Genomic DNA, 14877 nt, shown 5'->3' with positions numbered 1-14877 from the left:
AGATGGTCATCTGCGAACAAAGGGGAGAGGTGAAATTTGGAGTTTGATGGGGAGGTGGAAGTTCTGAATATTTGCTGAGTGAAATGGTAGCAGAAGCTGGCCAAGAGCATAGAATGACCTATGCAAGTTGAGACGCTTGGCTCAGGCTGCAGACCACGAACCTGCAGTGGCTCCTTGTCTTGGTTTTCTCCACCAGCACTCAGCAGACTGCAGTAGGTAGAGAAAAGTCAAATGGCTGAACTTTTCCTGGGCTTGGATTTCCAAGGAAGAAGGGACAAGGAGCAAGATAACTGAGGCCATTGGCGAGAGAGTGACTGGAATGATCAACAGTTGGGTCCAGGCTTCAGGGGGAAATAAGTGAAGCCAAAGAATATCTGGTAGTTTGAGAGAGGATGTAGCGGTTGAGGGACTGGAGGTCTCAACTGTAGAGTACCTATAGTTTACGAGCATAGCAACTTCACACCCATCACTATGGCTATTACTTGTATCTTTATGGCAGTTCCTCACAAAATATAGAATTATATATCCAATAATTCCACTGTACCCAAAACAGTCGGAAGCAGGGACTCAGATACCTATATACCAGTGTTCACAGCATCCTTAACTCACAATAGTCAAAAGGTGGAAACAGCCCAAATGTCCATCAACACATGAATGGATAATCAAAAATACATACAATGGAATGTTATTCGCCTTAAAAAGGAAGGATATTCTGATTCGTGCTATAAAATGAATGAAACTTGGAGACATCATGCTAAATGAAATGAGCCAGAAACAAAAGGACAGATGTTTGATTCCACCTGTATGAGGTACCTAGAGTAGCAGATTTATAGAGACAGAAAGTAGAACGGAGGTTACCAGGGGAAGGGGAAGATGGCGAGTTATTGCTTAATGGGTACAGAGTTTATGCTTAGAATAATGGAAAAGTTCTGAAAATGGATAGTGGTGATGGTTGCACAGTATTGTGAATATACTTAATACCACTGAATTCTACACTTCAGAATGGTTAAGGGGGGAAGGTATAGCTCAAGCAGTAGAGCACATGCTTAGCGTGCACAAGGTCCTGGGTTCAATCCCCAGTACCTCCACTGAAAATAAGAAAGAATTGCCTCCCCCGGCCAAGAAAAAAATTTTCTTAGAAGAATGGTTAAAATGGTAACTTTTAAGTTTCATATATTTACCACACACAAAAAAGCAGGAAGTACAGAAGATGGTGGTAGAGTGGGACATTTAGAGTTTAGGATTGCGAGATTTCAACAGTAGTTAAGGTCATGGCAAGGGCACGGTTGTAACCACGGGGATGGATAACTAAGTACAATGCAAAGTAAAGATCTCTGGCTCTGGAAGGCTGGTCAGTCTAGGAGCTTGTATGAGTCATGTACTTGGATATTGACCTGCAGCCTGTAGTGTCCTCCTGACCAGCAAGCCCCCTCTTCGTGTATCCCCACTTGCCCTCCCATACCCCAATCTCCCAGAAGTCAAGGATCCAAAGTTATTCTCAGTATCCCCCACCCCTTTCTCCTTTCAACTTCCTCCAGCCTAAGACTCTCCTGCTTCACCCCTACAACTCTCTGGGGGCCAGAAACCCACAGTATAGGACATGTCATAATTCAAACATTTATTTTCTGATTATTTGCAATCTCATCAGTTTATCACTACTGTGTTTTAACGTTTTCATGTATTTGCTACCATTCTTTTCCTTGTGTGTCTGGTTCTTTACCTAGTTATAATAATACTTTTACGTTCTGCTTTTTCTCTTATTATAACATAAGCTTTTTTTATATTGCCACATAGGCCTCATAGGATGCCTATGTTGTGTCCTGGGCTCTCTGATACCCAGGACTAAAACCATAAGGAACTGAATAGTGCTCAGAGACCTTGTAGGGAGGAGGCTATGAGTGGGGACCAGATGATGGAAGTAGGATGGGGAGGGGCACAAGAAGATTTTTAGCTAAAAGTCATGGGGAGGACACACGGGGATACAAAGATTCAGATTTGGGTCCTTTTTTCTTTTAGTGTATCAGATGATAATTAACATTCTATATGTCGTCCACAAAAACTGTTAATGTGAAAAGGATGAGACTCTGGGAAACTTAGCAAGAAAGGAGAAAAATAATCAAAATATAGTTTTACTGTTAAAAAAGCAAAACTGAATATAGTTATGTTGACTAGCTGCAGTACAATAATAATTACACTTATCACTACAACCTGGGACAGATTAACTTGGTTAAAAGTTGTGTTTGATTGTAACAGCAAGTCTTATTCGCCGTCAGTGGTGCTAGTAACACAAATACCACTTCATCAATCAGCAGACATTTATTTCTCCCCCACCATGTCATGCAATGTCGTTATGTAGCAAGACTACTTTTAGCTTTAAAAAATTAAAGACAATATTGATGGCAGGCTTGAATACGAAGTTTTAGAAGAGAGTTGAATGACTTAGAAGTTGACAAAAATTATAAGATGTATTCTGTGAGTAAAATAATTCCTTGATAGTGTGGAAGTAGTGGGCTCTCTAGCTTCCAGAGAAGTCCTTTTATTTCTGAATATTCCAAAGAGCGGACAAAAGCTTCTTTGGAGTTTGTAACATTGTAAGGGACCTTTGGGAGATTTGCAGATTATTAAATTGCACACTTCTGAACTGGGCAGACAGAAAGCTTGTATTTTTTTTAACATTCTACCATACATTTGCCTTACGTATATTATGTCATTTCTTATTTTAGACGATATTATACAACTGTTCAAAGCTTTAATATTTTTGTATTGTTAGCTGATTCATGTAAGTCCTCATTATAACTGGATAACATAACCATTAATTAATAACACAACTAAACTATACCTTGTAGAGAATCTAACTCTAAACATATATACATATCAGATTTCTTGCATGCTCTATTGTATATGTGTGTGTGTGTGTGTACACATATGCATATCTCTTTTATCAAGGGAAAAGTTCAATTAGAAGACTTACTTCACCATCTTGAGAAAGAAGAGCTTGAATCTCTTGCCTTTACCAAAGAACAACTCTGTTTTATCTGGTGCTTGTTGCAGCAAACACAGGCTGAGGACTGCTGCCAGAAATCTAGACAAGCTTTCAGTGAAGCACATGGAAGACGTTAAAGAAGTAAGAGCTAATATTGTAAAGTTTTAAGATATCTGTGGTTTTGCTCATCGTCCTTCATTAAATTAACATGTTAAAAACCATTATTTGAACATCACTCTGTAGTTTGCAGAGCACTCACATGTACACTTTTATTTTTCATGAAATAGATCAACAATCTGTATCGAACAATCTCAGTTTCCAACAGAGTACATGTACAAGATGTTGCCCAGAGATGGCTGCTTGAGTATCCAAATAGGTCTGCTCAAGGTGGCTTTCATTATCTTGGTAAACTCATCTTTGTCTCAGTAACCAACCCTCTAGCTGATTCTCCTGCTAGTGGGCTTAGAAACCTGATTAGTCAGTGAACCTTGGGTGGATCCACTTCTCAAAGGTGGCCTTGTATTGACAAAACTCACAGAGAAGTTGGTAGAAAAATAGACACCAGCTTTTTAGTTGATAATAAAAAATATAATTGCCAGAGCGGACACACATATCCTGTGGCTGTTGCACTCATTTCCTACAGGCACACTCTGTAGGAAGCCAAATTTTTATCAGATGTTTACTTGATGAACAAATGATTCTAATTTTTTATAGCACCAGCTAAGATACCCAGAGTTCCACAATAGAGCTATCTATACCTGCCCTTATTTCTGGACCTGTTATAGCCTAGAACCAGGGCACCTCGCCCTTAGATGAGTGGATAATAGCATCTTTTGACTCTCTTAGCACTTTGATATTTCCAGTACTGATCAACCTACTTGCTGACATATGAGCTGCTTTCTTTAAATGAGTTAATAAATTCACTCAGGTTGCTTGCAAATCGCTCTGCTGTGTTTTGACAGCTCAGGTAACATGTTGATTTTTAAATTTAACTCTCAGAGGGCAATCTGATTTCCAAACTCTTAAAGAAGAATGCAGCTCCTTTAGAACAAAAGCATGAACTTTAATATTAGGTAAATTGAGGGTGAAAAGTTGCCTTTGGTGCTGACTCCCTGTGTAACCTTGAGCAAGTTCCTTAACTTCTTTGAACTTGAAATTCCTCATCTGTAAGACGGAGATGACAGTAGCCTCTTCAAGAGGATTTGTGAGGTTTACACACATTAGTGTATAAAACATTTCACATATGTACTTGGAACCTAGCAAGTATTCAATAAATCTTAGCTATTATTAGAAAGAGGTATTGTTGTTCCTTTTACTTTAAAGAGGCGGAAACTGAAGCATACCAGGAAGCTACAAAGTTGGACTGCAGTTTTGTGTTCCTTCTACTGTGCCAGTCAGCTTTCTGTCCATATTCTGAGGAGCTGTCCAAAAAAGGCTTCAGCACGGTTCAGCAAAATGCAGCTCAGTTATTCTGGTAGTCTACTTCTTCTCTTTTTAATTGAAGTATAGTTGATTTACAATGTTGTGTTAGTTTCAGGTGTATAGCAGAGTGATTGGTTATATATATATATGTGTATATATATATATACACACTTATATAGATATAAATATGTTCTTTTTCAGGTTCTTTTTCATTATATGTTATTACAAGATAGTGAGTATTGTTCCCTGTGCTATACATTAGGACCTTATTGTTTATCTACTTTATATATAGCAATGTCTATCTGCTAACCCCAAACTCCTAATTTATCCTTCTTGGCTCTTTTCCCTCTTTGGTAATCGTAAGTTTGTTTTCCACATCTGTGAGTCTTATTTCTGTTTTGTCATTTGTATCACTTTTTTAGAATCCATGTATAAGTGGTATCATTTATTTTTATTTCTCTTTCTTATTTATATACTTCGTTTAGTATGACAGTCTCCAGGTCCATCCATGTTGCTGCAAATGGCATTATTTTATTCTTTTTCATAGCCGAGTAATATTCCAGTGTGTGTGTGTGTGTGTGTGTGTGTGTGTATTTGGTGGTCTACTTCTAAGCAATTTGGTACAGTAGGAGCTCAGTCTCTGGCTCTGGCATACCCGAGTGTGAAGTCTAGCTCCCCCTTTTCTGCCTTGCTTCGCAACGCATGTCCCTCAGTCTTTCAGCCTGCTTCTTCCCTGTGAAGTGGGAGGATAACTGTCATTGGGTTGTTAGTGAAAACTAAATATTTGATATCCTTAACATAGTGCCTGGAGCATCTAGTTAGCTTTCAATTTTATTAGGTACCTAAAATTACCTTTCATGAAGCTGTCATATTAACCAGAAATGCTCAACAGTTTCTTTTAATACAATCTCCTACTAACATTTCAGACATCTTAATCATGAGTTTTTGTCCAAGAGTATAAATAGTTATTATGTAGATATTTCTCTATTTGTGAGTATCATGACCATATTTCCTAAACCATAGATAAGGAGACTTGATTTAAAACCTGATTTGTTAATGGAAAAAAATATTAGAGATTGTAACCGTCACAGAGACTGTGACCAGAAATTTGTGGTGATGTGTCATGCTGTCTGTGGGTAACAGCGTCTGATAACGTAAGACAGCTGGAAGGAAGTTTAGGGAGAGAGACTCACACTTAAACAAAGCTGAGTTTTCTGTTCACTTCTTAATTATAAGCATTGTTAGTATGGTGATCTCTTTTTTCCCCCCATTAACAGAGGCACTGGGGATTGAACCCTTAGCTCTACCCCTGAGCTATGCCCCCCACCCCCTAAAATATGATAATCTCTTAATGTCTCTTTCGCTTAATTAGACTTGTAAGAAAATGTATTATTTTCTTTCTAGGTGGAAAACTATGTAAACCATGTCTGTAACTTACCAGAGGAAAGAGAAGCGTTTTCTCATGGTTATGGAAAGGAAAACAGACAGCTTAGACGTCAGTTTAAAGAACTCCAACTCAAGCAGGGTAATTCTTCCTTTTGTAAAAATGTGCATTTAAATTTTTCCCTAATTCAAAAAATTAGCATGTGACAATTACAGAAAACCTGGGGAATGTGTAAAAGTAGAAGAAAGGAAAAAATGTACTACCTGTCCTCTACTTCAAAAGAAAAAACTTGTAATGTTTTAGATGTATTTTCCACCTGTCTTTTTAAGGTATATATTCTGAACTATTCTGAAATGCGTATGAGAGAGTGCAGGATGGTTATTTTCCTTAATGCCAATTACAGCACTCCCACACTGTGTCATAATTACCTGTGACAGCTCTTCAGGAGCAGAGATCATGTCCTAGTCTTAGCGGTCGCTGTGTTCTCCACGGCACCTGCCTTGTAATGTTCCTAGCATATTAAGGACTCAGGAAGTGTTTATCAAGTGCTCCAAAGCTACAAGGGAAGCTACAGATAGAACCCCTTTAGAATATTGTATTTTGTTTAACTCCGTAAATTAGATATTATGATGGATATGGTCAATGGTTATTTGTATTTATCACACTTATTTATTTTCTTTTGCTCAGCATTGTTACTTGCATCTCAGATATTCCACATGGGATCATTTTCCTTTCTTCATTGTCGAACTTCCTTTCACAAGGATCTGTTGATGAACATTTTCCCCTTGTTTGGACTCCAGGTGCAGAGAAAATCGATCAAATCACAGGCCATATTTCATGTGTATTGCACTCTGGTTTCATTTTTTTCCCCCTTTTTTGTTTTCCATTGGTTATATCAGGTTTTCTTCTGCTGGTTTAAAAGTTTGCATTCTAGTTTTGTTCATATGGTGGTTGCATTTTAAGAGTTAAAATTTTTTTTTTCTGGCATTTTTAGTTATTCTCGGCAGGAGGGTTGTTCAGGGCTCCGATCTGCTGTATTGTCAGAAACAGAGGCTGCTCTATGTCCTGCTGCCAATGTAAATTAGCTCATGAAGGATTGGAAAATAAGGGGAGTGAGGTCATTATAATGTGAAGTTCATGTATAATTTCCCCAGCATGTTAGTGAGTTGGGCTTACCAGCAAGCCTTGGAGTTTGTACATAAAGCCCATTCACCCCACATTCTTCTGGGCTGTTTGGCCACAAGTTTTGCCTTGGAAGTGCTTATTGCAAAGATATTCCTAATCTTTGTGCATTTTGCCTTTGTTTCCAACTCTGCAGACTCAGCTCCTTTTTTAGCTCACCTTTGCAGTGAACCTGGGTTTTTAAAAGAAATTAGAATTCTATATTTATTATACTATTCCTTTTTTTTTTTTTAGGAATTTGACATCTCTCTTTAAATGTACCAGTATAATTATTAGGATTGTCAGTGTTTTTATAGCACTATAATTATACAATTGCAAAGGTTTTGAGTGCTCTATACCAACCTTTTTTCCATAAGCTCTATTATGTTTAGTGAGCAATTTTGCAAAATACAAGTTTGCTTGTTTGTTTTCGGAACACATATGTTGATCACATCAGAATTGCTTATATAATTAAAGGATGTCTCTTGAAAGTGGTGCTAATGTGATTTGATAATGGATTTAATGTTGGGTGGGAGAAAAAGGAAAGAAGTCACTAGTGACCCAAAGCTCTTTGGTTTGAGCAGTTGGAATATTGGAGTTCCTCACTACTCAGATTGAGGGGACTGTGGGAGGTCCCATTTGGGAAAGATAATAGAGTTTGCTTTTGGACATCTGCATTTTGATGTGTATATTAGACATTCAAGTGGAAATGTCCAGGAGGCAACTGTGTATGTATTTGGACTGCAGTGTGAACTAGTGATGTCAATTTGAGAGTCCTCAGCATATAGCTAATACTCAGAGCCTTGAGACTATAAGAGATAACCTAGGGAATGAAAAGAAGAAGATTCAGAGCCAGGCCCTGAGGCATTCCAGTGTATAGAGGTTGGAAAGACCAGAAATCAGCAAAAGAGCCTGAGAAGGAGTGGCATGCAAGGTAGGAGGAAGCCTAGCAGGGTGTGGTGGTGTCCCAGAAGAGAAATGATGAAAGTGTTTTAAGAAAAGGAAGGGCACCATTGGGTCAGATACCATTGATAGGCTATGTGGAAAGAGGACCAGTAATTGACCATTGGGTTGGGTCTCATGGAGGACCTTACTGACCTTGAGGAGAGCTGTTTCTATGGAGTGGTGGAAATGAACGCCTGATTGGAGTGACTTCAGGGAAGAGTGGTAGGAGAGGAGGAGGGGACATGGCTGTGGCTGATCCTTTCTTGGAGTTAATGCTGCAGAGGGAAATGAAGTTATGGTGGAGGACCTGGGGCGGGGTGGTGGTGGGGACATGAGGCTGAAGGAAAGTTCTTTGTTGTTTTCATCACTGTTGTTTTTAATGGGATGATTATAATGCTTAATTGGGAAGAATGCTCCACAAGGCAGTAGAGATAAGAGTCAACTGCAAGAGCTCTGTGTTTGAGAGAAGAGGCAATGGGAGCCAGTGCATGAGGGAGCGGCTGGCCTTAGGAGCAAGGAGAGTCCCTTACATCTCACAAGAGGGAGGAGTGTGAGGGAGCTGGCAGATTTGGAAAGGGGAGATTGCGGGAGCTCTCATCTCTTTGGAATGCCTCTCTTTTCTCAGTGGAATAAGAAGCAGGGTACTCAGCTGAGAGTGAGGATGGGGAAGGAGGTGCTGGAGATTTGAGGAGATAAAGGAATGAAATAGCAGTCTAGGTCTCTAGCGAATGAGAGAGAAGGACAACCAGGGGAATGTAGGAGGGTTGTGGGCGGCAGGGAGGGCTCACCTGAGGTTAGTAGTCGTGGGTGTGAAATGAAATGGATCAGCACTGCCTGTGCAGTTTTCTCTAGCCACATTCGGCTTCTGGGATGCGGCGGTGAAGAGTTGGGTTTAAACAGATTGGAGTTTTGTCACCAAGTAGAATGGAAGGAAAGAGGGGCAAGAGAGTTGTGAATGTTTTCAAAGGAGTGATTATGATGATGGACCCTAGAATCTAAGCTGGGTAAGAAAGTAAATGAGAACAGGAGTCGGGTAAGGAATATTGCTAAGGGCTTAAAGTCAATGGATTATAGTTTCCAGAATGGTCAAAAATTGCTAAAATGGAGCTACTAGAAGTCCATGAGAAGGGATGATTGGAGACTAGGATGTTTGGAACTGAGACTAGGGACAGGCTACAGAGACTACAGAGGCCAATGACAAGGCCTAGGGAATTACTATGGAGTGGGTGGCCGCGATGGTAGAGGACTAGATCTTTGGAAGTTAGCTGCTGAAGGAACTGAAAAGCCAGGGCACTAAAATAATCACCTGCCTGAATGTTGAAATCATCAAGAATCTTGGCAGGATTAACTGAGTGACTGTGGACAAGTGTTTTGGCTTCTGGATGCCTGAGCTCTCATCTCTTAAAAGGGATAATCATGGTTCCCACCTCACTGGAGTGTTTTAATGATTAAATAAGATAAATTTATCTTAGGTGCTTAGTACAATACCTACCACATAGTAAGCACTCAGTAGAACATTAACAAATTTTTAAGTTATTCATGAACACGTTTGAAACTTATGTAAGTAGTAAGAGTATCTACCACCTTTGAGAACTTTTTCCCACTACTTTTTAGTTATTTGCCTCCATTTCTTTTAACAGTTTTGTTTCTGTTGTTTCTTCCAACCAGAAGTGCAAATAAAGGAGGTTGAAGAAATGTTGTATCAAGAAGGCTTGTCTGAAATAGCTCTGAGCAGCCCCCATGAACAGATTGCACACTCACTCATGGAAAGAAGTACAGTCTTGAGGAAACTGGAACTTGGGGACCCCAAGCCCGAGTCACAAAGACGTACAAGCAGTAACCTACAGAAAGAATTTTCCCAGGTATTCCAAAATTAGCTGGGTAATTGAATAAGAGACAGGCCAGCTGTAAAATGCATTTGTTCATTAAATCATTCATACACTAAAATATCAGGAAGCCAGTTCTGATAGCACTTAAGAATATGGGCTTTGGGTTTGAATAGACCTCCTCTGCCACTTGTTAGCAGTATGTCCTTGAACAAGTTAGGTAACTTTCACAAGCCTCAACTTCCTCATCTGTAAAATCTGGGAGCAGCTCAGCTACAAGATGATCATGAAAATGAAATAAGTGGAGGGAGGGTATAGCTCAAGTGGTAGAGCACATGCTTTTTATACACAAGGTCCTGGGTTCAATCCCCAGTTCCATGTCTAAAAATAAACCTAATTACCTCCCCCACCCCACCAAAATAAAGTAAGTAATACAGTAAGAAGTAAATTTAAAAAATATTTTTTAAATGAAATAACTTAATGCACATAAAGCTCTAGAATGGTGCCTCACATGTAATTAGCATTACTGTTATTATTTATTGAGAGCTTAGCATGTGCCAGGCTTTGTGCTAGTGGATGCAGAAACAAAGTGAAATTACACATGATCTGGACTTGCAAGGAACTTACAAGCTGATGAAGGAAAGAAGTAAACTAGTGGTTGTAATTCAGTGTGGAAAGTTGTCTGAAAAAGGAAGGCACAGAAGGCTAGGAAAACTCAGGGGAGGGGCTGAGCCAGGATGGGTAGGAAAGGCTTCCAGAGGAGACAATGTTGAGTAGCATTTTGAAAGCTGAGTAGGTGTTAGCTGGATGAAGAAGCTGGGAAAGGCATTTCTGGCAGAGGAAACAGTGTATAACACATACTGGTTCATGTGAATAAATGCTGAGAAATGTGCCTGGAGATATTTTCAGAAACCACATCATGGTGAGGCTCATATGCTAAGCTAAAGAGTTTGGACTCAGCACCTAACAATGTTCCTGGACCATATTAGAGGTGTAAAAATATTTCAAGTGTACAGACAACTAACTTTGTTATAAAGGGTCTAGGCAGTCACTAAATGATTTTAAGAGAAGACTAACATGACCCTATTTGTGTTTTAGAAAAATCACTCTGGCCACAGTGGAGGGATGGGTTGGATAGGGGCCAGATTGGAAGCAGGGATTTCAAGGGATATTAAATAATAATTAATTAAAGAATGAGAACTGAAAACAAGGCTCAGAGTGTAAAGAGAAGGGAAGATGAACTAAGGAGTTATGAAGGAGATGGAATCTATAAAGCAAACTGGACATTTTGGGGGTGAAGTCTTGGATGACCCGAAGGCTATCTACCCAGTCACTGTTAAGCCATAGTTTTACCACTAGTGGACAGAAAGAATTAAAAACAGATACTACAAAGGGTTTTTTTTTTTGTTATTGTAAAATGTAACTCATAAAATTTCTGTCACATTCCTGGTTATATTTTGTTTAAGCTAATGTTATAATTTACCTGAGCATAAAGTTATCAGCAGAGTCATTTTTTGGGGTGGAAATTGACAAGCTGATTCTAAAATTGATATGGAAATGCAAAGGAACTAGAATAGCCAAAACAACTTTGAAGAACAACAAAGCTGAGACACACACTTCCTGCTTTCAAGACTTACCATAAAGCTGCAGGAGTCAAGAAAGTGCAGTGTTGGTATAAAGGTAGATATATAGATCAATGGAACCGGATAAAGAGTCTAGAAATAGGCCCGCACATAGATGTTCAATTGATTTTCAGCAAAAGCACCTCAGTAATTTAATGGGGAAAAGACAAGCTTTTCAACAAATGATGCTGGCACAATTGGAGAGACATATGCAAAAACCAAAAAACAAAAACGAAACCCCCAACTCTATTGAGGTTCCTGTCCCCATTGGTAAAGGAGGGATTCGCTACCCTAAATACAATAAGATAGCCAGACACATGACACCCAACGTTGGACAGACAGAGATGTGATAGATAGTTTATCCGTCAGACATGCTCACAGCCCAAGGGAGGACACTGCCTGCCATGCAGAGCCACAAGGGATTGTACTCAGGAAGGAGTGAACGCACAGGGGCCCTGAGAGAAAGACTTTGCAGTAACGATAGGATGAGATGCCCCCTGGTTCTCATTAGAGGATATAATTGGCTCATTTTAAAAATTCCTTGGGTTGGCAGGGCAATGAAACCCATTAGACTGAGGACTGGGTCTGGCTGATAGAGGAACTAGCTGGGTGGGGAATCTTTCCTGTGGGATGGGAGCATGCCTGGCAGGAGCAGGGAGATTCATGGTTAGGCTTTTGGTGCTCTGTGAGGTACATAGACGTCAAGGTAGCACATGTAATTTTGGCCTTACACTGATCCTACACCACACACAAAATTAACTCAAAATGGTTAATAGATGATATAGGAAATAAAATTTACAGAAGAAAATTTTAGTGACCTTGGATTTGGCAAGATTTTTTATAAGACAGGTAAAGCACAAAATATAAAAGAAAAAAATTGGACTTCATAAAAATTCAGAACATTTGCTCTTCAGAAGACAGTGTTAACAAAAATAAAAGCACAGGCCACAGACTGGGAGATAGTATTTTTTTAAAATATGTCCAACAAAATCCTTTTATCTGTATATATAGATACCTCTTACAACTCAATAGTAATAACACATACAAACCAATTTAAAAATGGACAAAAGGATAGAGACTGCACCGAAGAAGATATGCAAATGGTTAATAAACTCATGAGAAGATGTTTCTCATGGAAAGTACAAAAGTCACAGTGAGATACCACTATAAGTGTACTGGAACGGCTTAAATTAGAGACTAAAACCCTATCAAGTGTTGGTGACAGTGTGAAGCAACTGGAATTCTGTCCTGCTGATGGGAATATAAAATGTACAACCACTTTGAAAACTAGTTTAGCATTGCCTTAAAGATTAGACACATACCTAACATAACCCTGCCATTCCACTCCTAGGTATATACCCGAGAGAAATAAAAGCATGTGCCCACGTGAAGACTTACATATGTTATAGCAACTTTAATTGGAACAGCTCTAAACTAGAATCCACTCAAATGTTAACCAACAGGTAAATGTATAGATCCATAGGATGGAATATTAATTGGTAATAAAAAAGAATAAATATATAACAAAATGGATAAGTCTCAAAATAATTATCAGAGTGAAATAAGCCAGACCAAAAAGAGTACATTGTCTGTGATTCTATTTATATAAAGTAGTAGAAAATGGAAACCAATATACAGTAACAGAAACATTAGTGGTTGCCTAGGAACAATTCCAGGTGAGGAATGAATTAAAAGGAAGTACAGGAAATTTGGGGAGGTGGTGCGTATTTTCATTATCTTGATTATGGTGTTGGTTTCATGGGTGGACACATATAACAAAAAATTGTACACTGTAAATATGTGCAATTTATTGTATATTAATTATACCTTTAAAAAGCTTTTTAAAAAAGGTTTTCCAAAGATGATCTTGTCACTATGAAACGAAACTTGTAAAAATTCCATTGCCTCCACAGTTATATTTTACATACGCTAATGTTGAATTAACCTGAGCATAAAGTAAATGAGAGAGGGGCCACTAAATGAGGCCACATATGATCACTTGGAAGTCCAAGGAATTTTGCAAGATCTGATCTATATACTAATTACATTTTACTTAACATTTGTTTTTTGTTGGTTTTCTAACTTAATAGAGGCATGTGGTAAAGGATTCAAGCAGTGTAAAACTGAACAAAAAATGAGTTATCGTCTCACCTCAAATACTCAGTTCCATACTCCTAAGCTACCACTGCCAACAATTTTTTATTTATCCTTCCAGAAAATTTCTGTCCACTTAAAATACAAATTATATTTCATTGCGCACATTGTTTTCACTTCCTGTATTAATATATATAGATTTCCCTTAGTCTTTTTGACAACATGTATTCTTTTGAACAGGTATATCAAAATTTATTTAACCACTTTAGTGTCAGATGGGGCAGAGAAGAAAGGGATGATATTTAATGCCAGGAATAATCAGGATTTCTAAAAACACATTTTATTGTGGAATATAACAACATATATGCAGAAAAGTGATAAAACTTAAAAAATACAGTTTGACAAATAGTTATAGAGCAAACACTCATCTAGCCCCAACCACTGGTCCTATTAGGAATACAATATTGCCAACTCCCTAGAAGCTTTCTTTTCTGGTCACAGCCCCCTTCCTCCCTACAAAGGTGTGCATCTCTAAATAGTATACATACTAGTTTAGTTTTGTCTATTTTTGAACATTACATACAAGGAATGAACTTTGGGAATTGCTTTTTTGTAAAACATTATGTTTGTATTTCTTATTTTTAATCAGCTTGTCATTGCTATGTATCATTCCATTGTGTGAATATATGGCATGAATATCCATTCTATGTTTCCAATTTATATCTGTTATGAACATATTATAATCTATCATGCTATTATGCTGCTATGAAAATTCTTATATGTGTGCATGCATTTGTGTAGAGTATATACATAGGGGTGGATTTAGGGAATTAGAAAGTAGATAGATCTTCAGCTTTATCAGATAACATCAAACTATCTTCTTAAGTAGATGTACCAGTTTACCCTGGCGCCAGTAGTGTATGAGGGTGCCTTTGCTCCCCATCAGCACTTGAAGTTGTCAGACCTTTACATTTTTGCCAAACTACTGGGTGCATAATGATATCTCATGTTGGTTTTAATTAGCATTTCCCTGATTACTAATGAATTTAGTATGATTACTGGTCATTTGGATTTCCTATTTTATTAGTGTTTCTTCAGGTCTTCTGTCCGTTTAAAAATTGAATTGTCTTTTTCTTACTGATTTATAGGAATTCTCTGTATGTTCTGGTTCCAAGTCTTCTGTTGATTATGTGTGTCACAAGTACTTTTTTCCCTGCTCTGTGGCTTGCCTTTAATATTCTTAATTGTGTTGTCTAATAAATGGAAGTTCTTTAATATAGTTCACTGTGTCAATTATTTGCTTTTAGTTAGTGTTTTTCTGTCTTATTTAAGAAATCTTTGCCTTCTGGGATTTTGATTTTTGGTTGCATTAAATTCTGTAAATCAGTTTAAGAAGAATTAACTATCTTAAAATATTCATGTTATCTGTGGGATATCTCT

General features: G+C 38.2%; 1 protein-coding gene across 3 annotated transcripts in view; it reads left to right on the top strand.

The window, feature by feature from the left end:
• Positions 1–14877, top strand: part of CCDC30 (coiled-coil domain containing 30) — a 101181-nt gene that overhangs the window by 5681 nt on the left and 80623 nt on the right. For all 3 annotated transcript variants that reach the window (XR_010383874.1, XM_010994840.3, XM_064493677.1), the window contains exons 2-3: positions 5810–5930; positions 9564–9757. Coding sequence is in view for 2 of the 3 variants with exons in the window: in XM_010994840.3 (XP_010993142.2) it covers positions 5810–5930; positions 9564–9757 (315 nt within the window). In the remaining variant the exon portion in view is untranslated. The remainder of the gene's footprint in view (positions 1–5809; positions 5931–9563; positions 9758–14877) is intronic.

This window comes from Camelus dromedarius, chromosome 14, assembly GCF_036321535.1.
Source record: "Camelus dromedarius isolate mCamDro1 chromosome 14, mCamDro1.pat, whole genome shotgun sequence".
Lineage (NCBI taxonomy): Eukaryota > Metazoa > Chordata > Mammalia > Artiodactyla > Camelidae > Camelus > Camelus dromedarius.
This window is presented reverse-complemented; position numbering and strand designations above follow the sequence as displayed.